At 40.9% G+C, this 27,687-nt stretch overlaps 1 protein-coding gene across 4 annotated transcripts in view; it reads right to left on the reverse strand.

Annotated features, from left to right (window-relative positions):
* Nucleotides 1-27,687, reverse strand: part of st3gal3b (ST3 beta-galactoside alpha-2,3-sialyltransferase 3b) — a 39,228-nt gene that overhangs the window by 3,425 nt on the left and 8,116 nt on the right. For all 4 annotated transcript variants that reach the window (XM_084546010.1, XM_084546011.1, XM_084546013.1 and 1 more), the window contains 8 exons: nucleotides 26,918-26,960; nucleotides 25,393-25,485; nucleotides 21,820-21,914; nucleotides 17,058-17,121; nucleotides 16,875-16,970; nucleotides 15,385-15,571; nucleotides 4,084-4,230; nucleotides 2,118-2,264 (listed from right to left, as the gene is read on the reverse strand). In XM_084546010.1, the coding sequence (XP_084402136.1) occupies nucleotides 2,118-2,264; nucleotides 4,084-4,230; nucleotides 15,385-15,571; nucleotides 16,875-16,970; nucleotides 17,058-17,121; nucleotides 21,820-21,914; nucleotides 25,393-25,485; nucleotides 26,918-26,960 (872 nt within the window). The remainder of the gene's footprint in view (nucleotides 1-2,117; nucleotides 2,265-4,083; nucleotides 4,231-15,384; nucleotides 15,572-16,874; nucleotides 16,971-17,057; nucleotides 17,122-21,819; nucleotides 21,915-25,392; nucleotides 25,486-26,917; nucleotides 26,961-27,687) is intronic.

Here is a 27,687-nt window from a genome sequence, read left to right on the forward strand (position 1 = left end):
CAGGAGGGATTAGGAGGAGGAAGAAGTGGAGAGCTCCAGCAGGTTGGGCCCTTTAGGACTCTACTAAAGGAGCGTCTGGGTCAAACCTCCTGAGCCACCACAACCTCAGGGAACAATAAGCTACAGTTTTCGAGGCTCCTTTAGCCTTCAGTCTTTTAATCGAGCAGCAGGGAAAGAATATGATTGACAGCTGAGCCAGCGGGCTCACAAACACACGATGTACACAACTGGAGTGCAAGAATAAAGAATAAAATAATTTTGGTAGCAGCAGTGCTCAAAAAAATAAATACAACAGAGCATCTATATTTACAGTTAAGTTTTAAAATCGCTTGGTAGTAAATTAGCCAATACTTCTGAAAAATTCTATTAGTACTGTATTTTTCTCCAAGCGGCTGTTGCTTTGAGGGCTGTTCAAAAAAAAAACACCAACGTACAACGCAAGACATGTCCTGGTTTGACTGAGGAGAAGCAGGCTTTAGCTAAAAAGCTAATGTGGTTTGCAGCTGATAGTTTGTGGCTTGCAAATAAGGTGAATAAAAGAATGTAAGTGCCCAGACAGGAATATAAAGGAGAACATTTTGATTGGAGTGTGCACAGAAAGGCAGCGGCGTCATGAAGACAAAAACACAGATTCCTCCAGGTTTGTGTAGGGATTTTAACGCAATGCAAGTGAGTCAAAATTGAAGTAGGATTCAGTGCATATCTGCAGCAAAACAAGAGGCTGTTCACACATTAAACAGATGCAAAGTTAGCTTTAATTTGAAATCCTGCCTTTGGCTATCTTCCAAGTATAAAATGAAAGATTTAAGCGGCTCAGTCTCATTTCACGTCATTTCACATTCAAGTTGTAATTTCATCCATTCTTAATATAATCATTTTGATCACAGCAGCTTTAACCGACTGACATATCTGACGTTTTAATGTCAAAATCTCTACATTTACTGTGGAGATTTTAAGAATCCACCCAGATAGAAAACAATCTCTTCCTCCACAGCAGTGGAAGACTAGGAGGACGGTTTCACGGCTGTGTGGTTCCAGTACATCAAATAACCTCGGGGACTGGCAGTGGTTAAGTGTTCCAAACAAAAAAGCCCAAAGTATTCCCATTAATTAGCCATGTGTGGCTGATGATGACACTGTTGATGAAGATGATGATAATAAATGCCAAAGGTTCACTGGGAGTTTAGACAAAGGTTATCATCATACTGAGCTCATGGTTTACACACGTCAGCACGTGGGGTGACATCTCTGACTCCACTGGGCTTCAGTGTAAACACCGAGACGAAGACTTGACTGATGGAGCAGAGCGAGATCGGTCAAGAGAGCGTTTAGAAAACCGTTGTTGCTGCAGTGCCAGATGAAAGATCAGCGTGGCTTCGATCGACAGAAATATAAGACTGTTTTAGATAACTTGAGGTTTTGTGTTTTACTACATAACTTTTAATTATTTTTATTGGAGCTTTACTTGCATGCTTGGACTGATGTTGTCATTCAACATTTATTGACAAAAAGGCTTCTGATATGATACCACTGCATGAACATGATACATGAATAACACACTTCACCAAAGTTAAGTGGAATATAAAGCTACATGAAAATCCTTGCGCATATATGTGAATGTCCTGACTATTTAAAGACCGGCATCAGCATCCAACAAGCATATTTTCGCTGATGGTCTAATAACCACATAGAAAATGTGTTTTATCACATGTATAACACACTCCAGATGTTTACTTTCCATCTTCATATATTTAACCGCACCAAAGAGGAGTTGTCATAAGGCAAAAGGGTGCCGTATTTGTTGAACTCCAGCTAAATTCCTCGATGAATATTACCATCAGGCCAAATAGTAAACGCTTTGTAGTGAATGCATATTGGCTGTAGGCCAGTTCAAATCCCCTCTTGCCCTCCTTCACAGGAGTGGTGGTCGCTGCTAATCAAACACTACAGTTATTTGTTTCTTCAGTTATTCTTCGGAGGCCGGGGCCGGCAGGGAGAAGCCAGAATATATTGTTCTCATTAGCACTGAAACTAAACTCGTACCATTCTTCTTCTGAGAGTGTGCACTGGTCATTCGATAACTGTAGTGAAATAAGCGCTCATGTTCAAACACCCACGTCTTTAATGGCGGACATCTTGATGGCCTCGTAGTAGTGCAGAGGTGCGTGTGGCGTGTTCATGTCGTAGCCGAAACCAGCCACCGCCACCTCGTCACAGTTGTGAAGTGCCATCGTTATAGCAACTGTACCTAAAGTTGGAATGTTCTGCAACAGGAACAGAGACACGGTTATAACACACACACACAGACCAAGTCATCTTATGACTGATAAAGAAGATGAATTAAAACATGCAGGATTTTGACTGAATATATTAATCACTGCTTCAGAGACAGATGCCCCCTGTCACTCATGTATTTACTTCCAACCCTCCTTTATACTTCTGTCTTTGTTCTTCTCCACTGCTGCTAACCGACTTTGAGCACTTGGTGATTAACTATTACCTTTAAGACGCGACCCCTGCAGACCCCTGCTATGACACACTGATCTACAGGGCTGAGCCATGCTTCCTAAATGCCCTGGGCTGCAGGAGATCTGGGGGGTATAGGGGCTGTGTGTGTATGTGAATGTGGACGTTGCAGAACAAGGGAGCTGGAAAAAGAGCGGGTGCAGAAGAAAGAGTGGATGGAGGCCCCATTTAAATCATTACCCTGATTTGAAGCCCTCGGGGTAGGTGGAGCTGAACCAGCAGCTGGCCAACCCCCTACTGCGTACTCTAATACAGATTATTTTACACACATGCACCCACGCACTCCCAACATAAACACTGGTATAACAAATAGGCCTCCTCATTAATTTCCATGTACATAAACATACACTGCGACAGTCAGAAGAAAAACAGTAAAGTGTTCCAGGGAAAGAATGTGCCAAATCATACAACTCTGCAACATGTATTGTATTAGACAGCAAACAGCCAGACACGAACACAAATGTTCACACACAAATCACCACGCACTCACTCGCTCTCTTATACACACGCACACATAGATAGACACACACACACACGCCACCAGATGCCCACATGTTCAACACATGTTGCAGGTTTGAGTTCATGCAGGGGTGTTCTGGTGGCCCCAGTTAGGTTGATACACTCCCCATGTCCCCTCCAATTCTCTAACAATATTCCCGCTGCACATACCAACAGCACACACAAACAGCGCGTGCATACACAACTGCGTCATACATGCACACTAGTATTTAATGTTGAACGCTCTGGGAGGTTTGTACATTTGCTGCTCTGTGCCGTTTCGTGGCCACCAACTAAAATGTCTTCACTTTATTTCCACAACAAAATATCCTCTGTTACATCGCGTCTCCTGAGGGAGATCAGACATGATTCGAGAACCAAATACATTCAGTTTGGCCGGGGTGGCAACTGTGACAAATTATTAGGCATATCTTAATGTTATCTCTTCATGTTCAAACTTTCTCCCTCTCTGTTTATTGAATGCAGATTGTGAGGGGAACAACCAGCGATTTAAGAGCTGAAGAGCAGGTCGTTTAAATCTACCTTGACATTAATGAATTCTATGGCCATTTAAACAACGGTCCCCTAATTAAAGCCTCCGTTACGTGAGTGAATAATATTCCTCATAATAATAAAAGGGAAGTCCTTGAATGAATCCAGAAGCGGTGCATTATGTAATATTTTTTTTCCCTCAGTTATTAAAAAAAAAAAGAGAGAGACTATCGTGCATGCAGGGCACAGTGTAGTGGGAATGGTAATGATTAAGTTCAGAAACCAATGTCTTAATGTCAAATGTTGGGATTATGCCTTCTTTCATATTTTTCTTTACTTTCAAGATATTTGGCTCTTATTTGCTCATTAAAGAAATTAAATTTGACTTTATGTCTGATTACTTATTTCCTTGAAAATGTGAATATTCTCAGCAAATGTATGAAAAGTCAGTGCAATGTTAAAGGGCCGTTCTAATAAGTGACTTATAAGTCCCTTCAGACAGAGTGCTCGTCATGCTGCAAAGTCTGGTAAATAATGAGGTTGTGAATGTGTCTCTGTGTGTCTTACCCCTCTGCCCATCTGACCGTTGTTTAAGGGCAGGCCCATGAACTGGAAAGCAGCCTCCTGGATGAAGTAAGGGTTGAGGATTCTCATCTCGGTTGGCTCCCGAGGCACATAGTGAGCCACAGACTTCCAAAAGCCCTCTGTGCCCCTCTGAGGAAAGACAAACGGAAAGATGCACATTAGTCATTATTAAAATGAAAAGTGGTCACTTTTATCCCTGGAAGATAAGTTGTATTTCTGACTATAAATCACAAAGTGACACATGAGGACGTGTCTGCTGTGGACGGCCATCTGACGTTTCCCAACCAGACTTCAAAGAGAGATTATCCTCTGCAACACTGACATAAAACACAGAAGCCCACCAGAAGCCAGACTCTTTCTTCCTCTGATTAGGGAAACGGCCTATGGGCCTTAATGGATGAAGTAAGGGGTAAAGGGGCTCGCAAGACATCAGTAATTACGACTCATCAGAAGGCGAGTCTAACAGTAACGCCCTTCTAGACGTTATATAGAGAAGAGACACTCATGGGAAATTCTGGTAAATGGGATAAACTCTTACAGAAGCTAAACATTTGGAATTACATTTACTTGGCTCCATTTAAGACACAAACTGACGTTAACACACGGTGTACTACTTTATAATGAGAATGAAAATCCAAGAATCTGCAGATGACGTCTATGTTACTTCACAAACTCTTGACGAAAAGCGCAGAATGACATGAAGACGAGGCTTATGAAGATAATGTAACTTTATGAAGTATTTACAGCACATATACTCTGGAGCAGGATCTTCTCCATTGTTTTCCCAAATCAATGACTTTCATATCAGGACAGAAGTTGTGCATTTCTAAATTGTATCAAGTCTACATGAATCAGTTTTTCCGATGTGCAGCTCCAGCTCCAAAACTGTACCCCTAGCCAACATCTGTGGTTAAACATGACATTACAAAGGAAATGGCTCAAATCACACTTTGACCTGAGGGTGTTCTTTGAGACCTCAGGTCTTTTTACACAAGGCAATCACCATCAGTCGCTAGGACAACCTGTCAGGCCAGCACCGCATCTGAATAAATTATATAGCTAATGAAATGCACTTGTTGTAGTCTGTCAGCCAGAACAGACACTGGATATAAGAAAACTGAGACACTGACAAAAGGCTGCCCCGGAAAAAGGCTCAACATGATGAAAGTAAATACCTAACTCTAACAAACTAATTGACCCGATCTACAGAATAAGTTTGAGCATCCAACTAAATGAACATGAAGCAAACTAAAAGTGTGCGATTGACCTGCCTGGCAGTGTGACTTCCTAAAAGAATCCAACAGGGTCAGCAGATGTAAATGGGAATCACCTGTTCAAATAGCCAAGCACCCGCCCGGCCTCCTTTGATACAGCCATGCACGACTCTGTGTGTTTGTGTGCGTCTTTCTCTGTGTGTTGGCAGAGGCAGTAGCAACAAGTCCGCTGGCTTTGTGGATTCAACAGCAGCGGCTCTTTTTGAACGTGGGCCCGGCTCTGTGCCTTCTGCAAGCTGCAACAGGAACAGCAGCTCATCTCTCCTGTCAACACAGCTTGTGTTTGCCAGGAATCTATTTAGCGGCGCTGTTTGGATGTGTGCACGTCTGTGTACGCTGAATAAAGAGAGTGATGCATTTTCTCTTTATTCTAGGAAGGAGAGTAGCTAATGACACAAAAAAACACACACCCCCTCGCTATACACAGCAACGACCTGACATGTACATAGACACAAATGTCACAGGGTGGGGATCTCTTTGAAGATCTTCATACAAGTACAGGTGGCTTTGAGAAATGTATGAGCAATTAGTATGTAAGGATTGAGGACGCTTAGGAAGGAGGAGGTTGTGGGTGCTGTTGACTTTAGGAATGTGGAAAGTTGCTTAGATTAAAAGAACTAAATCAACACCAGGATGACCAGGGAAAGTTAACACCCCACCCTCCACGGCTCTCAAACTATTCCATGTAAAATGACAGCAATGATAAAATGTATTTAGCAGTGTCTGCTGGGTGTGACTTTTAAACTGTGCGTCTTTGGCATAAGGTGAGTTTCAATAAGATTTAACTTAGCCTTATTTGGGTGAATAAAGGTTAAAATAAGTACTTAAATAAGTGTTTGAAAGGGTGCACTATCAATGGGAACACGGTAAAATTGGCACTTTAAGCTCCTGCAAATAGCCTCAAGGGAACAGGATGTGGCTTCCACTGTGGACTGACCGCTAACCCCTGTGTGAGTGCATATTAGTTTGTCAAGACAAATCGCTGCACCGCTTGCATCTGAACACGGACAGAACAGAACAGGAAGCTGTGGAGTGGTCCTACACCACTTACTCAACAAGGCCTGACACACACACGCTCTAAGGTGCACAGAGGTGAGTAGCTTTGGCTGGTTGGGCTGTCGCTGGGCTGTGGTCAGAGAGGAAATGACTGTTTCCCTTCCCCTGCGACAGCTTTATGGTTAAATTGGTCTGGATTATTAGATTTAAGTGTGTGCACAAGGCTGTGTGCTCCAATAAAGCACCTGTTAAAACATACTTGAACTGGGAGAGTTCATTATTTGCTCTGCGAGAAGATAGACTGTAGGTATGTCGACATCAGTCAGTAAAAAGGACTTAAAGTCAGTCGAGTGCCACTGCGGAATGAGATGATGTAATTAAAGGAAAGCCAGTCAAACCTCAAGTAAAACAAAAGGTGAAAAAAAAAAAAAAAAAGGAAATATAACATTTACAGTTTAATTTCTGCCACCATTTTTTCTTTTGTCTCTTCAGTAGACATTTAAGGGTTTACTCAGGCAATCGGTACCATACCAGGGAACGTTTAAAGTTGGTGAAATTTCAGTGTCTGTGCTTTGGCCCGCTTGAAGCATTGAAGAGACCCGAGTATGGTATGCATATGGCTTGGACTTGCTAATAAACCACAAGGTAAACAGCCTCGTGAACTCCACTGTGTCACGCGAAAGCCCTTTTCTTCAACAAAAAACAAAAAATGAGTCATTATTACGTAAGTGCACTCAGGAGCGGAACAGGCTAGTCTGGGACTGGGAACAATCGGACTCAGGCAAGGTACCAGGCAACTTTTCCTAGTGATTACGACCTAAGTCACGTGCTTCCAGTTCATCATGACTCATCACCAAACCTATTTTTATTGAGTATGTTGTGTTTTACATTTTAGTAACATTTTCACCATTCTAGCTGAAGCAGCTGATCCTGCATGGGTACCAAGGTGGCATTTCCCTGCCTCTATAACTCACATCGCACAAGCTGATTACACTGTACCAAGTTGAGGTAACCACTGTAGTGAAGGCGAGTTTGTTGCCATAATCCCATAATAAAGGGATTTCTTAATAAATCTTCTGAGATTAAGCGTCAATGAGGACACAATAGAATAACACTTAAGAGTCTCTTAACATTTATACATTAATGCAAAACTTGACCTGACAACAGAGTGATAGTCAGGTCTCCAAACTCCTGTGGTGCAGGCACTGACTGTATAGTCCAGCAAAGGTTGAACAGCACCACGTAAAGCCTAACAGCTTAAGTACAAGCAAGCGTTGGGAGAGACTGTGGTTAAGACTGCTTGAGTGCATTTAAAAGTGGAAGGGAAGCCTAATTTGTAAGTTTTCAGTACGCCTACTTAATATCCGAGTGGCTAGTCGTTATCCACTACAGTAACCTTAACAGTGTTTGCTGAGAACTAAGTGTAAACACAGTTTCCCACGCAACGCAGCAACTGGGGAAGCTGGGTAATAACTGTGCTTCAACGAGAATGTACTGCAGAAAATATCTTTGACACTGGTGACGTATCAGTATGTATCATAAATGTATGGTTGAGTATATACAGTTGTGTTCAAAATAATAGCAGTCCAACCAGATCAATCGCTGTTTTTGGTAGAAATCATATTTCTACATGGAAAATAATTTACTAGTAGGTGTAGTAGAGTAATAGAAAACCAAAAGCCCCAATAGTCATGACATGCATGCTGCGGATTCTGTGCAATTTAATCATTATTTGAAAGGGGCCTGTTCACAATAAAGGAAGTGTGGAGTTCAGTAAGTGAGGTCATTCATTCTGTGAAAAAACAGGTGTCAAACAGGTGGCTCTTATGCTGCATTTCTCTCTGAATATCTGAGAAAAATGGGTCGTTCCAGACATTGCTCACAAGAAAAGCGCACTTTGATCAAAAAGTTGATCAAAAATAGAGAAGTGTAGAAAATGAAATGCTACCAAGCTAAAATGGCAACCAAAACCAGAAAGACGTGGAAGAAAACAGAAAGCTACCATTCCAATGGATCGAAGAATACCCAAAATAGAAAAGACTCAGCCAATAATCAGCTTCAGGGAGATCAAAGAAGGTCTAAAGTTACTTGTGAGTACTGCAACAATTAGAAGACACCTATGTGAAGCCAAGCTATCGGCAGGAAGTCCTCACAAAGTCCCATTGTTGGAAAAACATCATGTGCTGAAGAGGTTACAATTTGAGAAAGAAAGTATCAACTGGCTTAAAGAGAAATGGTGCAACATTTTGTGGACTGATGAAAGCAATATCGTTCGTTTTGGGTCTATGGGCCACAGACAGTTTGTCAGATGACCCCCAAACACTGAATACAAGTCACAGTACACTGAAGCATGGTGGCGTGAGCATCATGATATGGGAATGCTACATGGTGGTACACGGTGTTGGGGCTATTTATCGCATACCAGGGATCATGGATAATGATAGATAAAAATACTTGAAGAAGTCATGTTGCCCTGTGCCAAAGAGGAAATGCCCAGGTGTTTCAACAAGACCACGGCCCCACACATAGCTGCAAGGGACCAGTATCTTGGTTCCAGACCAACAAGAAAAATATTATGGAGTGACAATCCCCATGCTGTTTCTGAGGAAAAACCAAGAAATGCAGAGGAATTGTGGAACGTAGTCCAATGGTCCTGGACTGGTATACCTGGTCACGTGTGCCAGACTTGGTTAATTCCAAGCAACACAGATCTGAAGTGGTTCTCACAAACAGTGGTTATACAACTAAATATTAGTTCAGTGATTCACAAGAAAGCTAAATATTTAAGCATTTTACAGTTTATACAGTAAATGTATGAATTTTTAAAGAAAAGTACAGACACTGTTATTTTTTGAACAGCCTTTTCTTCACTTTCTGTAAAATAGAATCAAATTTGATGAATATTTCTTCATCTTTTGATTTGAAATAGAATGTGCGATGTTCCCAATACATTTGCGTTTATGGAAATAAAAGCTATTATTAGGATTTTGAGCTTTACTCGCTTTTTTAAACACACTGCTATTATTTTGAACACAAATGTAAAAAGTCCTCCAAGACCATGGTGTCTTGTGATTTCACAGCTGTAGGAAAATTAGTGATCCATCCAAAAACAGAGTTTAAAGCAGGGGATTAGAGGAAGACAATTCCAGGGAGTGAGAAGAAGATATACCGTGAGCCAAAAAAAGAGAGGGATCAAACAGATGGAAAAAGTGATGCAGATTGAAAGATACAAAGGTTCAGACCAATGACGGGAAAAGGCTTCAAAATAAAAGGAACTGTGAGCTAGTGTCAATGAAATACTCAAATCAGACGGGATATAACCATGATGACATGTATACTTTTCCAGTCATGTTAAAAATAAAAATACACCTCAGCTGAACTTTTCTCCACAATTTCCCAAATAAGAAACAGCTTGGTTTAGATTCTTGACTTTATAGTTCTCAATGTGGGTTGGTTTCTTTGTGGCTTCAAGCACAAGCCAATGAAACTACTCACCTTTAAACTGAAACGTTATTCTGCGTTGAATGAAGCAGACAGCTCATTTTATAGCTCCTGAGTGAGAAGTGTAGACGCACTGAACGAGAGTGAAATATGAGGGGTAAGAGAAGGACAAAGTGTTTCCCATATGCTTGGTTATTACAGGTGGCTTTAAAGCGCTTCCATATAAATGAACACAAACAAACTTCAGGTTCTTGTCGACTGCAAGTAGTGAAGCCAGACCATCTTGTTGCCAGATACATTATACAGCTGTTTTCAAACTTTCTACCCATTTTTTCTTTTGAATAAGCTCATGAAGGAATTTTGATAGTCAGCCATCATACAATTTGGCTCATCTGGGTTTCTTAGGATGAGGATGTGGTTGCGTTTTTAAATTGCTATAAGTCGGTCTTTCTGAATACGTTCCAACTGGTGTGACTGGCCCATTCCACAAACGGCAGCACCAAACTACAAACAATCACAATTAAGGTTGTCTGGAGATCATTAGCACTGTGTACATGTTGGGCCTTTGAGTTTACAAGATGCTGTGTCTCACCACATAAGTGCTCCACTGAAGAGGAACCATTTCGGAAAGAATGTTTGAAAAGGACAGAGGTAGGCGGCAAAAGGTGAGGTGAATGGCGGTGGGCGGTGGGCGGGGATTACAATTAGTAACATCTGGAGAGGTGGAAATCTACACATATTTAGTCATTTTATTCTCTTTTGTTAGCCAGGAATTTGAAGCATTCACCAATTTGTCTTTTTGCTTCCCTTGACACATACCACAACCTCTGCTCCCACTGAGGTCACGGTGGTTTCTCAGTTCCTCCAGTTCTGTGAGGTTAACCGGTGTGAGAAATGCTCGTCTCCACACTCCCATGACGACAAATGTGAAAACAGTGCCAACACTTGACAACATGATGGCCCTTAAGACTTGTATGTTCAGCGGGGTCTCTGGGAAATAACAGGTGACATTTTGGAACATCACAAGGACCTACTGGAATCTGGTTAAAACAAAAACAAATGACTCCTTCTAGTGACCCGCTAGTGACTACAAATCCAAGTTTTACTTTAACTTGCATAAATAAGGAAATGCCCAAGATCCACTGCATCAGAACAAACTACTAAAGGGAGCTGCTATACCGGTCAGAGTGTTAATCATGGCTGGCTAGGTAGGTGACTCATTCTTGAAACACAACCCTCATGGTAATCAGTGACATCCGGACACTATGTTAGTCACTTGGTTCATGTTCAAAATCCGTGTTTACAAGTATGTAAATGTTTATGAATGCATGTATGCATGCTACTTGGGGCTTCCCTGCAGATGTTTGGGCTTTAAGAGATAGCCCTATAGCTGCTTAGAGTGCTCAGTGATAGAGTTACAATAAACTCTTTAGGAAATGTCTATGAAGTGAAAAAAACTAAACTGGGAATTACTCAGAGAGTAACAAGACTAAATGCTTCATAACAACATTCCATCAGGAAGGTGTTCATTTTGGTAATTTGGCAATGATGGGACACAACAGCTTATTTAACCAATTTTTGGAAGTGTCTAAGAGGTGTGTCATTATTTCAAAATACCGGCTTCACTACAATATTTTGATGCTTCTATGTAAGAACACCTGACAGTATTTCTATTAAAGGAGAAGTTCTTTCTCGTTCAAATTGTCTGTATCCGTTATTTATCTCTCTGCCCTGCAGCGAGCAGCGAAAGCTCCTGTAAACAAACAGGAGAGATAGAACACCGACACTCCACCTTCAAACCCAGTGTTTACCACCGGCTGTATATCCTTCACTGGTTCTGTTTAAAAATATCCCCAAATATACAAACAACTGCGGCTGTGTGTGCACGAACCATGAGTGCGCGCTGTGCATGAGGGAAAAAACGAAATTAGACACAAGAAAAAAGAAAATATCCACAAATCATGTTTGAGCACATTTGTAAACAGCATGTAACACAGCAATCAACCAGACTGTTGCATATGTGGGGTTAGATTTTCAAGCAGGGTGATAAAGTTGAGCAGTAATCACATAGACCTGTAGTAATGAGGGATTAGGGACGTTGGAAGCCTTGCGATGCTGCAGTGCTGTGATTGTATACGTAGTAGAAGACAGACACATGTAGAGAGCCGATCAAGGTCAGGTTTACAAATCAGGACTTTCTCCCTGAAGCTCACGAGTCTGTGCGTGTGTGAGTGGGAGCATATGGGTGTGTGTTTTACAAACACACACCCATATGCTCACTAAATAACAGATTGGGAAATTGCCTCACTAATTTGTATTCTGTTAAGCCAACCCAGAACGCATTCTAGGCATTTGAAAAAGCTACTATAGTGCAGGACAGTCAAGCGTGCTGAGCACTGGCTAAATGAGTCACTTGCGACTGTAACACTATGTACCACCCACTAACCTTTTAGAAAAAAAAAAAAGAGAAGAAATAACTTGGTTTCATAACCGCAGAAGGCGAGTGAAAAGGTTTTGAAGCCCCTCCCGCTGCTAGAGTGCAGGTTACACAAAGAAATCTGCTGCCGGACCAACAGATGTAAAAGCTCCCGAAGGACAACTGTCCAAAGCGACATTATGCTTCTCTCTGTGAAAGACAAAACGGAGGAAAAGGAGGGCAGCTTGCCTCTACTAGCCACATTGTTCCTTTTCTACAGTTTGGGGAGTTGCTTTCCATAACAAAATGTCTGAGAGTTCCCTTCTATTGGTTTAAATACTTACAATCTGGTATTAAGCAAAAAATAACATTAAAACTGTATTTACTGCACCCACTGCATTGGTCTTTGCTGAGTCAGATATAATGAAGATAGGGGAACAGTCTTTAAACAGGACTTGAGTTCTTTTCATTTCCTTGCCAAGACCTAAAATCCACTAGTACCCATAGTACTTATGGATGCTGAGATGTTTGTGGAAAGAAGTTAAATTACTAAATATTTCTAATAAGCATAATTAAAATGTTTAAAAGACATGATATTAACATTAAAATGATCTATCCATCAATCCAAGTTCATAAATGTAACTTACCCTACCTATAAGGTTTTTACAGCTTCAAATTAATATATTCATATCATATTTTTTTATTTGAAAGATCAGATATCGATCCACAACCCATAATCTTTTCATGAATTTTTAAAAAATATGGCATTTCCTGCATCTTCATTAGAAACCTCAACGCGGTCTCATCAGACTGGTTTCACATGACTAGTCTTGCGGGAACGCACAGTGACAGTGACAAGTCTGAGAGCACCACCAAGCCTGAAAGATGATGTGTTGGCAGCATTTTGGATTTAAAAAGAGTTGCACAAAAGCAAAGCCACATGCAAGACGTGCCAGCTGGAGGTAAAAACATTGTGGAAATGCCACAAGTCTCTGACATCAATGACAAAACATTGGTTTTGTAAAAAGCTCTTTCATAGCTAAGAAAAATAATTACAGAAGTGAAACGTCTCTAAATGAATTGGGAACCAAAAATAAATTGATTCTGAAAATCAGTAACAATGATCCTAACACCTAATACTTCGAGTCTAAAATGACCATAGCAAATGCTCATAAGCAAGTAGATTTTATTTAGACCACAGGGGTCTGAAGTAAATGATTAAGCAGCTGACCAACACTGACTTTTTCAGAGCCTGAGCTCTAGCAAGGCTAAAAGGGGTTTCTTTTTTATGTAATTATATATAATATAATAAAACACTGCCGTTTTTTTGTGTGACAGCTTACATCTTACATGTACAATGTTCCACACATTGTAAACTGTGTTCCAGTCCAACAGTGGGGTAAACTGTCCGGGAAACATGAACACAGAATGATGCAGAATATTTATACGACAGTAAAGCAAAAACTGCAAATGTATAGTGTCTATCAAGAGGTCAAACACAGGCCTTTGCACATCAACCATATTATCATCAACGCTCAGACTAAAAGACACTCATCATTTTTTTTGTTCCCTGATTATTAACATGAGAAACATTCTTCCTTCCTCAGCAGATCAAAGAGGGCTGAGTCAGACGCCAGGGGCCAGATCAATTATCCCAGGCAGCCATTTCCACTGTCCTCTCTCTCTCCGACACACCACACAAATCTGGGCCCTATCAAAGGCTGATGGGGCCATCAGCCAGCCAGGCAAGCTATTTTCCTCCATTTTACTTTACAGTTACCTTCCACTGCTCATTTTCTTTTCCCCCGCAATTATCCCTTTACCCTATTTCAGTTTGTCCTTTCCATCTATCCCTTTCTCATCCTTTAATCCAAATGCACACCATTACTTAGTTTCAGCTTGCTTTTATGCCCTTTCCATCCCCTATTATGACTTTATAGCGCTGTCTCCTTTATTTTTATCTCCAATTTCTCACTGACAAGTGTCACCTTGTGACAGCTGCTCCCTGAAAGTCCCACAGCTGTGTGAGGAAATAAAGCAGTGTTTCCTGATTAGACAGAAATATCACTCACTAAAAAGTGGTATACTGCCAGTGTAGAATATGAATTAAATTATCATACAGATTCTTTCACATTCTGTCCAGTCTATTACTTGTTTTACAAGTATGTACTCTATAAGCAGACAGTATTACTTTCATGTACCAAAGAATGAAATGCGTGCAAACCACTGTGTTTGTTTTTCTGACACTGCCAGCAACAGTAACTCCAACAGTAATTTGAACATTGAGCATCAAGCAATCACCATGCACTGACTTGGCAAAACATGCCAAAATATATAAAAACACTAGTGTATTCCTTTAAATATGACTGGCTTTATTTTAATAATTCCATCAAGAGCTTTCACTCAGTAGTCTCTTTGTCCTGGAGCTGAGTGGACTCAATATAACCCCAGTCAAAGAGATACTAGAGACTGCTCAGAATGAAAATGCTGATGGGAGCTTTCTTTTGTATCAAGGAATATAAAGGACAGGGGAGCCATTAAAAATAGCTGTCTTCAGCTCAGATATGAAAGGACAATTCTGTCATTCAGTCTGATCCATGTGATTAAGGAGCCAATTCATAACCTGTCATTTAATATTCCAGAGGAGATGCGTATTGGAGATGCATTTGTTACGAAGCAAAAGAAAGAGAAATGAAGTGTGTGTTTTTTCTCAACTGTTCATTCTACTTTGAGTATTAAACAATCTAAAGTATTTAAACTATACAGTCGAGATCTGTGGTGTTCTCTTAACCCCTTTATAGAAATAGCTTACATTTCTCCAGGAAGGAATGTTCAGAATGTGATCAGAGGTAGGAATGCTATGTGTTGCTAAAAACAAACCACATAAATCAGTTATTCAGACACATTTAGACTCCCAAAGAGGTAGAAAGTTTTAAATCACTTGAGTGACGGTCAAACTTAAGATTGCTGTAAAAGAAAAAACTTACAGAGTTTTATTCAGCAAACACTGTTCTCTTTTTGGAACTGTTTATACTTCGACACCCACTCAGTGTTTCAGAGTTGTCCGTGTACCTGAGCCGTACCACAGCCGTGCGCGTTCATTAAGTTCAAGATCTTAAATTTCATACCTTAACAATTATTTAAGCATAAACTTACCAGTTTCTCCTTGAAGACCATGTGCCTGAGCCACTTGAAATCAAGTGGTTTGAAAGCAGATAAAACAAAAAGGGAGTCTTTTTCGTAGTTTTCAGGCTTTTGCATGGCTCCCTCTGGATAGGTAATCCTTAAGGTGGTTTTGGTCCCCACGTCTTTGCGATAATTTCTTACTGGGGCTTCATTTAACCTGCCAGCGCGCACACACACACACACACACACACACACACACACACACAGAAAAAAAAGAGCTAGTGAGAGAAATTTGGGTTTAGGAAAAAGCCCTTGGCACAGAATTTAATTAAATATCTTTGTTTATTTTATACGACACTTAGTCTACTACCACTGCATGAACATTTCATATTTAGTTACGTTTTGAAGAGAAGCCAAATATAAACAACCTTTCAGCAAACTTTAAAAATGAGAAAGTGTTAATGGATGGTCAGAACTTTTTTGATCTTCTCAAAACTTTATTGACTTGTCCAGCCTTAATTTATGCACTCAACTCAGAAAAGTCACCAAGAATTGTCCCCTGATGACAACTCAAGAGTTTAATAAATTCACAAACCTTTTACTCAAATGATCGGCTCCTCTAAGGAAATTAATGAACATCTGAAAATGAAACTACAATAAAAATATATCTAATTGTTTTGTAATTATCAGGGTCTAATAGCTCAGGGAATTGTTGAAGTCAAAAAAAAAAAAAAAAACACTTTGTTCAAGTACAATTGCAGGGTAGAGAGGCAAACCAAAACTCCCACACGACTGCAAAGAAGCTGCAGTAAGGTTTAGTCAACACAGGAGTGCTGGTGCTTCATTCCACTGTGAGGTACTGATGTAAAACGTGGCTGACATGGAAATATCACCAGAAGCAACCTCACTTGTGACCTCATTATAAAAATCAACGTCTAAAGTCTGCAAAGTAACATCTGGATAAACCAGTGTTGTTTTAGAAACAAGCGCTGCAGGCAGATGAAGGTCAAACTGAGCTCTTTGGCCAAAATCACCAGAGGTATGTTTGGAGAACATCAGGAGCAGCATTTGATGAAAAGAAGGGGTGGAAATATCTCTCTGATTCTGCAGCAGTGGTACACGTTACACTGCAAAGAAATCTGCCAAGTCTGGATGCAAATGTAATGCAGTTAATCAAGAAAGTGAAACTAAGGAGGTTGATTTCTAAAGAACAATGATGTCTGCAAAAAGGCATGTTACCATGCGCTGTTTTTATTTTTAACTCATGAAAAGGATAGCGTACTTTAAACAGCGGAGGAAAGGATCATTTTTAATGTCTATTTGACGCAAAGGTTGTATTTACTTTGTTTCACTTGTCAACTAGGACTAGAATGTGTCCAGCTTTACATTAAACTTTAAATGCAAAATTAAAGAAATATCAAAACTTTTATTGATGACATGTTCATATTATTTTGCCTTGGCATGGTTTAAACTAAATACTGTTGTTTTGAGGGAGAAGTTCCTCATGATCGTCATCTTACCTCACTACCACATCGTAGTCATCTATGCGGGAGCCCAGAGACTTGTTGAACAGGATTCCACCGTTCCCCACAATAATGCATCTTTTACAGCTGAGACTGGAAGGCAAGGAGAGACCGACATATTAAGAACTGATGGACAGGCAAAGGGAGTTCATGTTGATCTGTACGGGTGGATGGGGGTACCTGTCCAGCTCCTCTCCGAGGCCGTAATATTTCGTGGTAGTTAAAATGCTGTCTATTATTCTTTCTGTAGAGGAAAACAAACATGAAGAGGACAACATTAAGTTGCAAAACCTTACAGTAAATGAATATTAAACATTTTAGAGGAGCATATTAAATATCAAAACTTGGCTACTAATTAGCTACTAATGGGACTTTTGGCATCAAATACTTTACATCCAAAGAACTGTATATCAGGGTCAGTCACTCCTCATGGAGCAGCAGCTCCAAGTCATAGTTTAGATGTTCTCCAATAATTAAAATGAATAATTAAGGAAGTGAGGGAAATACTCCTTTAAAAGATGAACTAACTGCTAAGTAACGCAGCATACCACAAGAGACATGGCAATCTAGGTGGTCTTAAGACAGGAGGAGAGAACACCTCTCTTCGTTTATTCAGTTACAGATAAGGAGAAACCGATCAGCCTTCAGAAATACTGGCGATGGGATCAGAGAGGGAAAAAAGCTGTTGTATTCTGGAGAGGAGTGAATTTGAGAGAACCAGACATGCAGAGTTCAGGACGGTATGCGTGTGTATGTAGAAACTCTCCCATAAAAGCACTCAGAGAGGAATGCTGTTTTCAAACAAGCACATTCTCCCGGTTAAGTGGGCGATGCTGAGCTTGTCTCCTTGCGTGGCTAGCACCTCTCTGATCGCGGCTTGAGAAACGGGGATGTTTAGCCATAGCATGCATTCTTGCCATGTTCTACGGGGTATTCCGCTTGGATCATGCTTTCAGTATTAGACAATACATTATATTTCCTCTCCTGACCATTTTTAGACCTCTCGTACTTGTAATTCATCTTCCATAACATTTCAAAATGTGCCAATTCCGTTTCAATTTCTGTTGGAACCGTCTTTGGCCCATTTTGCTTTTCTAGTAACAGCGTATCACCATAGAAGGACTACTAGAATTTGACTACTCCTATACTTTATTTCCTTTATTCACAGCCATGATAAGGAAACAGATGACCTGCACTGCATTGTTAAAAAATGTCAGGCATTTTCATTGCCCTGTACTTCACTTAATATAATCACCATACACTGGTTGTCTACAAAGAGGGGCCAAGAGAAACAGAAAAAGTGAGAGTAAATGGAAAGCGAGGAGAAGAGTTTAGACTGGGGCCTCAAAGCAGTTTGTAAGACATATTACAGCCCATTCACCCTGGCTAACGATCCTAATGATTAACCTGCTGAGGAGAGGCGAGCAGAGCCTCAGCCCATTGTTTGGATGTGGTGTCGATGTCTGGCGTCAAGCATCACCCCAAGCAGCATAAACACAAGGCCGAGGACCACACCTGGATCCAAGCTAGTGAAATGTGAAAAATCACAATGGGCAATGCTCTATCCAGAAGACGACATGGAAGCTAATTGTTATAAGTACCCAGAGTAAACATTTCAGCAAAGTATGTCTCGTGGCCGAGCCAAAGACGGATGGCCGTAGGTTCAGACATTAGTCCAATATGGAACGCTTGAAATGACAAAAATCTTTACTGGCAAAACAAAGGAAGAGCAGAAGCTTCACGTAACACATAAACACAGACGCACTGTTGGGAAGAGTGTAGCATAAACATATAAAGATTTCTGTTATGAGAGAATGGCATTTCTTAGACCTGGACTTAAGTCAGCTCTTGACTCAACATGAGATCACAAAAGAAAAAAAATATTATATTTGTTTTACATTCATTTATTTTTTGCTATATTTTTTACTTTAACCAATTTATGAAGGACACTGACATTTGAAAAATTATAAAATCTGCAATTGCTGAAGACTGGCCACGGTAGACTGCAAGTCTGATGAATGTTCAAATCATTGGCGTCGTCTTTCTGGCTGAATCATGTTTCATGTGCAGTTGCATAAGAGCCTGTGTGCTTTCATTTGGCTGGCATGCTGGGAATGAAAGCAGTACCCATTGGTACATTCATATTATTCATTTATATGCTGTGATAGGAACACAAGAAACTTTAATATACAAATATCTCTGTAAAAAACTGTTGTTTTTTTGACAATGATGTAGACTGACAGGAGAAGTAAATAACATTGACCATCTTGTGACAATCCAATGTTCTGCTGGGAAACATTTGGACCAGGCATTCGTGTGGATGTTACTTAGACATGTACCACCCACCTAGACCAGACCAGGCACCCCAACCCCATAGCAATGACACTCCTTGACGGCAGCAGCCATCCCAGCAGGATGCAGCCTGACACAGGCACACACACAAAAACGGTTTATGAACAACTCAAAAAAACATGAAAAACAGCACAAGGTGGCCAAGTATCTGTGGGATGATCCACAGAGGCCCCTCCCCTCAACCCATAGGACCCAAAGGACCCACTAACAACGTTCTGTTGCCAGACACCACAGGACAGCCTCAGAAGGCCCATGTCCATTCTCTGATGAGTCACAACTGTTTTGGAGGCACAAGGGAGAGCTACACAATATTAGGAAGGTGGTCGTAATGTTATGTCTGATCTGTGAATTTTACAAACAAGTGGCCATGTAGCGTTACAGTGAAATCTAATCTAATATTAGGTAACTTGTGCCTTAAATTGCCCCCCGGGGACAAACAAAGTTTTCTGAATCTGAATCTTAACTTGGTCATCATGATGTTGTGCTAAAAGAAATCAACTCTCTATTCATTTACAGAATGCAAGTGTAGTTGGAAGTGGTCCTGGTTAAATCTTGATTCCACAACTGAGGTGAAATCAATAAGGCCGACATTCCCATTGTCTGATTTATTCAAAAAGGTTGTGGGAGGAGGAATAGACTGCCTGCAGGCACTCTGTCAGAACTCCACAAACAGAAAGTGACCACAATCACAACAACATTTTGTACTTCTCCTCATAAAGGAGAACCTACTCCCAGCCAACCCCAAACCAGCTCGAAAGAACAAAACAGAAATTAATACTATTGTGTGTGTATTTAAGCCTATGACTCAAGTCTTTGTTGCATTTATTTACAATATGTTGTTTTCCCCCAACTTTGGTTTTAATGTTGTGGCTGGTCAGAGCGTGCAACACTTGTCCAATAAGCTTTGTTCCCCAACCATGCTTTAAAACTACTGATATTTTTAGAACTGCTAAAAATACAACTAAAAATAAGACATACATAATGAACACTGCTGATGGTGTTAAAGTTAAAACCAGTCAGCCAACACAGAAAGACAGAGTCCCAATGTTGCCACTTGCTGCTCAGACAGAGCCAAACGCTATCAGTGCAAAGCAAAGGCAGACTTCTTATTGTTTTGTTCTTATGCCATAGCTGATGTGTGCCAAAGATACTTCTTGGCAGAATGAAAAAGTAAAAATAAAACTCCCACCCGCCGCCACCACTCCATGTTCTCAATTTGGAATCCTTTGTGGCGTTCTATTCAAGATCCACACGTATCATCTCTCCACATGAGTAGCGTTAAAAGGGAAACCCTAGTGCCATCATAGTCCGTGGAGAAAACAGAAACCAGGTGTAACACTCACAGAGGGAGAGCTCTTTTGATACTGGTTGTGTGTGTGCGTTCAAATGACAGCGGAGAACTTGCCAGAGCACAAAGGTAACATTCACTGTACCTTCTGCTTGTAAGTATTGGAAAATATGTGACAGAGCATGTCAGCGTAGCCAGATTAACGTTATCTCTTCAGTTCCCATGGTACTGTGTACTGGTTCGATATCTGAAGTGCAGGAGTGTGTTAAGGTCAGGGAACAAGAGCAACCACTGTGTGTGGAGACATTAATGCTGGAGTGTTTGGAGACATTTTATCCGGTCCCAATATAGAATTCATCCAGCAAACAAATGCCCAACACTTAAAAGCTCAATGTGACAAACAGAGATGCCTACAGATTGTCTAGAAAAGAAATTATAAAAAGTATAATAATGTGATTTGAGAAAGTGGCAGATTCATGAATTCATGAAGGAGAGAAAAGACTGAACCCTGTTGGACTTCACAAACACACAGTCCCAGTCCACTGCCCTTGACTAATCCAAAAAAAGAGAAAGGAAAGATACAAGGTTTAACAAGAAATTTGTTTAATGTCAGAGCTTAAAGGACCTGGGGTTTTCTCCAGTCATTCTTAGAAGTAAAACAATTGCCATACATGGATGATGTCACCCTAAAAATCCCTTTTCCACACTGTTGAGAAACTCAGATTGATCAGCAGAAACTGAATATCAATACACAGTTTCTTCACTGGTTCTACAGTCTCAATCAATGATGCCACAAGTACATACAGTACAAGGAGCCGACTGATAATTGAAGAATGCTGTCAAATCGTACCTAGCATTACACATTAGTTATTAGAGGCAGTGAAGTGAAAACACACCAGAACAAAACTGACCAATGCTTAAAAATGCAAAGCTTGCTTGTGTGCTTACATTTGACATACCAACAACATAACAAAATGTAGCTGCTATCAAGCTCCCACCTAACATTCAAATGATTGGACTTTTAACCTTAATATGGAGTTGGAAAGAAGGAGGTCCCTGGAAGGTAGGAGTGTCTCAAGAAAGATCAAGTTGTGTTATGTGAAACATGGGAAGACCCTGAACCACAATATGAGCTACAAGTCAGGGTATCCCTGCTTGAGCAACTTTTGACAGTTTTATCCGTCTCTTGCGAGTCCCCACATATTATGAAATATCCAAAGAAAATCTATATTTACCAAATCAAAAAGTAGGAGTTCTTGAAGATTCATACTGTAAGTAAAAAAGTAAGCTGAATATTTTTACCTTGTGTCTTGAAACCAAATGGAGGAAAGTAATTGCTGACTTTTGCTAGACGTCTGAAGTTCCGATCAAGAAACATGGGTGCTGCTTTCATGAACCTGCAAGAGAGAAATAAAAAAAATAAAAAAAGGAGAGAAAGTTTTCATAAGGCGAGATAAACAAAAAAGGACTATGTTGTCATAGTAACTATTAGTATGCGTACTCCTGTAACCAACCTCCTATGATCATGAATTACTGTTCTCCCTCTATGGCTTCTCTCCTCTCTATAGAAAGACCTACAGCTGCTCATAACCTCTGCTACAACTGGGACAGTAGTGTCAATGTCATGGGAAAAATTAATAAAAAAGAAATTTGATTGTTCCACTGTCATTAAATTAATCTGCCCGTTGTGCCCTGTTAAATGTTCGCTAAATAAGTAAAGCAGCCAAAAACAATGTTGGTAACTGTAACTGGGAGTCTGGGGAGACACTGCAGGCGGCTGCACTGCATAACACATCAACATGACCTCTCCACCTAAATCAGAGCTGACACTCAGTGCTCTGCTCAGACAACATACTCCAGCCAGAATGCTTTTTCTCAAATGACCTGGAGTGGTGCTGCTTCTACAAACTGAATTACAGTAGAGGAAATTGTTTCCCACTGTCAGAGAGTTTAGAGGGAACACGACATAAATTATAAAACCAGAAAATTCAGAGATGTGTGCCTGAAAGTAAATACCTGTACCAGTCACATTAAGAACCAAACTGAGTCCGATATTCAAAAACACGCCTGTTTTTAATGCCCCATGAACTGCTACTTCCAGCATCGCCTCTTCCTTATCCTGTGCGTCTTAATAAGTGTGTCTTTCTTTGATTAATAGCAGCCCCAAAATCAAAAGGAGCCATTTCCTCTAAGTCACGCCTGTGACCCGAGTGTCGGGCTATGTGCCATTGCCGTGAGTGTGGCTTCAGGATGGATGTGTGTTTTTATGACCTGCTGTCAGGCTCAAGGGATGCGAGAAGAGAGAGACGGCGGTTCTTGAGGTTTCTTTTTTTTGCTGTTTACATGGATGGAAGTCTATGGATGTGCTTCTACGAGACACTGTGAACATTCTCATGTCAGAACTGAATGATAATCAGAACACATCTCTAATAAAGACAATACTCTAAGTGCTCAAAGTAGATCTATTATGGCGTTGTACTGGTCTATTTTGTTTATAATTGCAGACATACAGAGATGACATTAAAGATTGTTGCACTGTCCTCATAGCCAGAACCAGACCACCAGCAACATAACTATTGCATGTTGCTGATGAGCTGATCGTTGGCGCTGCCCTATAAATATACACACACACATTCACATACACACACACTGGCGGTTGTTCTTTCTCAGCAACCATAAATTACGGCTCCCACAGACGACAGACCACACTAACTAGCCAAGGCATTTAAGCTGTGGAATCAAGAGGACACACAAGCACGAACACACTCCTATGTTTCTCAGCAGGAATCTTGGCTAGACTGTTACCGTAACGCTGCCTTGAGTTCACAAGAAATACGTGCATATCTGAGACACAATGACCAAACATGGCTGACATTATTAGGCAGACCTTCCGGTTAGTTTCAACCCTTTTCAAGCAACATAATCAGTCATTTATGCCCTCATTATTCTGCAGCTTTAAAGCGTGAGAATACAAAGAGACACAGATGAGGCAGGTATGTATGGCTTTCTCTTTTCCTCACATCACCTGACAAGTGCACACATACTCAGGGACTTCTGTCCTGCCAAAACAAATGGAGATTCATTAAACCCAAGACGTCCGAGGCCAAAGGGGGCTATAAATAACACGGGACCATTACGAGTCATTGGGCCCTGACCAGCAGTCAGTCACTGACATCCTGACAAAGCAGAGAGACAGGGGCCTGCTTGTTGTTAAATAAAAACTAAGGGCTCCCAAAACAGCCAACAGGCAGGGATGCATTGTGCTCATTTCCTTTGCTGGGTCCATCTCTCACAGGCAATATTTTCATAACCGTGCCACTTCAAGTTCACCGCCAACACTTGATTTAGGGCTCCAATACAAACAGTTTTGGGTAAAGCAGAGGGGAGGGGAGGTGTGGAAAATAAATTGGATTCTGCAGGGCAAGGGGCTTTAGAGAAGACAAACACGGAGGAAGCAGGAGATGATTAGAAGGAGAGCTAGAGGACCTCACTGCCAGAGGTTAAGTAGGTTTTCTCTAACAGCTGAACTGTAGGCCACACCTATTAAGAACTAAATGTTAACATGAATTTTTGAATCGATTAGTTTTTTCCTGGCAAAACAGGCAGAAATTAGTTAAAGTTAAAACTAACAAATAAGATGTTAAGTGGTCGACTGTTCCACACAGGTCACAATAAATCACAACCAACACGTGGACCAACATTTGTGTACATTTAACTTTACACTCATGAATACAAACACACACAAACTTACACAGAAGTGCAGCATTAATTGTTCTCATTGACCTGTATGTGACTGGGTTGAAGGTGGTAGTAATCAGTGGGCTCCCAGGAGTGTTTTGTGTTTTACAGAACTTTGATCCGACACGTGCGGCTGATTAGAGGAAGTCATTACGAGGGAGGACATTGTTAACACATAGCCTCTTATATAGGTTGAGGGCAGTTCCACAAAAGTGCTTTGTCTACCTTGTTAAGTAGCCGTCATACCCCTTCTGCCTACACTTTTCCTTTCTCCTTAAAGGCAAATTGCCCCAAAAATAATCTAAAATACACTTTAAAAAAAACAACAAGTTTTGTAATACATCAGCATCTATTGTTGAATGGGAATATTACATTTTGTATCACTGGGTCCCTTCAGGCAAATGATAAATCGAGTTCAATACTTGCTTGGAAATGGGGCTGGTGAATTTGTCTCATAACTAGGTCAAGAACTGATTGAAGTGCCACTGGCTATTGTTCAGCAATGCGGAAAATTACCCTTGCTTAGCTTCAAGAATGCTAATGGAACAATGTCCTATAGATCGAGCCGAGATCGGCGGCAAATAGAGGCCCAGAGAAAACTCAAAAGAGCCAATGACATCAAGAGGGCCGTGGAGGATCGTGTGGACTGTGTGGGCTGGGTACCAGGAAGCTCATGGTGAGTCAGGACAGGAAGTTGGTTGGTGGCGTTCATAGAGAAAGCCTCTAAGGCGCTGTGATATGACAGGGGAAAGATGGGAGACCTTGTACTCGGGTAACAAAGGTTCTTCTGTGTGACGCTGGGATCACAAGGACACAGTTGAGTTTTTGTGGCGGGGGAGAAGATGATAGCAACGTGATTAAAACTGGGGAAGATTGGATAGGAATGTAGGGGCTTCTCTGTTCCTGACTCAAAACCCTTAAGGCATAGTTGGATTGAGGAGTGACATCATGCATGTTGTATGCTTGAGTAACAGCTTTTCTCCTACTGACATGTAATTAAAACGATTTGTCTGTGAAGTCCCTGCCTGTGTTCTTAAACAGTTCTTAAAACGTTGGAAGTAAAATTGGAAGACAACCAGTGCATCACAACAACACTTGTAGAAAATGATGTGTAAAAGATAAAGAAATCCTTCTCACTTAGGATAGATGGCGGTCATCTTGGCTGCTGCGTAACCTGGCTTGCACACTCCTTCGCTGAGGTTGCCATACTTGTATGCCAACTCCGGTGGCCTGTGCATCAAAAGAACACAGGGAGACATTAATCAGCCACATCATGATAACGGATTATCAATTACACTCACTAATTCAAAGGCTCAAAAACCCAGCTTGTCAAACAATGTGCTAGAGAGATAGGGAAACGTTTCTTAGAAAGCTGGAGAACTCAGCAACCTGTGTGTGGCAAGACAAAGCCGAGAGGCCTTGTTTAAATAATCACACTGGCAGTGCTAAAACTAGAACCTCCCGATTACTACGACTTGATCATTAATAATCTGATGTACGCCATGATTCTAGTTCAAATAAACAGGGAGAAGGGAGAGAGGCCCAGGACTTTGCACTATGTGAGGTCCAAAATCAAAGTCGACAGGATTAATGAGTTGACTGGAGCTCACTTGATTTGAAGCCTTTCTATACCAACAGATATTTTATATAGATTTAAATATCAGACATAACATTATGACCACCTTCCTAATATTGTGTAGGTCTCCCTTGTGCCTCCAAAACAGTTGTGACTCATCAGAGAACAGACATGGACCTTCTGAGGGTGTCCTGTGGTGTCTGGCAACAGGATGTTTGGGGCGTTTGGGTCCTTGTTCCAGTGCATCCCACAGATACTAGATCAGTTTGGGATCTAGTGAATTTGGAGAACAGGTCAACACCTGGCTGTTGCCATCAAGAAGTGTCATTGCTATGGGGTGTGGGTGCCTGGTCTGGTCTAGGTGGGTGGTACATGTCCAAGTAACATCCACATGAATGCCAGGTCCAAAAGTTTCCCAGCAGAACAGTGTATTGTCACAAGATGGTCAACGTTATTTACTTCTCCTGTCAGTGGTCATAATGTTATGCCTGATCGGTGTATAAAGTACGAAGCAGTGTAACATAAACTGAACCCATACAAAATCCCCCTTAAAGTGTGTGTCGACGTGGCTGTGTGGACGGACATGAGAGCCAAGGTGGCGATGGCAGCATGTGATAACTGCCTGCATGGTAACACGGGGCAGAGAAAGGACCTCACCACAAATGTCAAACCAATTCAGGGAACTATACACATATTAATCGACACACTGACACAATGACAGCTGCACACTGATTTACTGTGGCATGTTCTCACCCTGACAAACCACAGACATTCTGAAATAAACCGAGAACATGTCCACGTCACACACACTTCTAAAGTTATTACTCAGACCACCGAACAGATTTGTTCTAAGCTATGCATGAGAAATAATCAATTTAGATTAATTGGATGAACGTGTACATTTTCATGTTTACCCACTGAGCAACCACAACCTGCATGAGTAAGTATTTCACAAAAATAGATGTAAAACATCTAACTTAATGACATTAACGTTGAACAGTGAGCCGTTTGAAAGACACAGTATACTATGGAGAATGCCTATACATGTTACATTAAATTACATTAGTAAAAAAGGACTTTACTCACAGTTTTGTGTCCAGTTGCAGCAGGAAGCCCTGCTTATCATACACTGAAAAATGAGGACAAAAACAGAGATGGAAATCAGCCATTAGCACGAGTCCAAAGACACGTGGATAAAAAGTATGGAATCTTTGGCGGCAACAGTAAATGGTCATCCAGTCTACATGATTTCAACTATCAGCTTAGTGGCTATAGTTGTAAAAAACCTGTGCAGCTTTAACAAGGAACACAAATGGCAAATGTAAGAGCATTAGGATTAAGGAGTTGAGACAAACAAGCAAGGTTAGGGACAGGCCAGCCAAAACAATCTGTTGAGTTTAAAATAAAGTTAGAAAACAAAGTCAGAGATCACCTATGGCCAACCAAAGGGACAGTCAATAGGTGCCTGGTGAAGCGTTGAGGTAGACGACAGTGAAGCACAGAAAACCAAGAGGAAAATATTTAAGGCGAAATTAAAAACATTTGTCTTGAAATATGGCATTTGAGTTTCTATTGCAGTCTTCTAGAAGAACAATTGCAGGTTTCACAAAACATTTAGTATATTAATCTAATAAGCATTGGCATTAGTTGAAAGCAGGAATAGAGCATTATTACTCCTGCAGTTGCAGATCTGGTCTTCACAGAGAAGCTGGAGAATAAAGATAAACAAAAGGACAATGGGAATGTGCGACAACTGGTTAGGGAAGGATCCAAGCATTGCCCTGGAGGATGGGAACACAGAAGCCAAGATGAGTGTAACATGTGTGTGTGTATGTGCGTTATGTTTCTGTTGAGAA

This window comes from Chelon labrosus (assembly GCF_963514085.1).
Source record: "Chelon labrosus genome assembly, chromosome: 6".
Classification (NCBI taxonomy): Eukaryota; Metazoa; Chordata; class Actinopteri; order Mugiliformes; family Mugilidae; genus Chelon; species Chelon labrosus.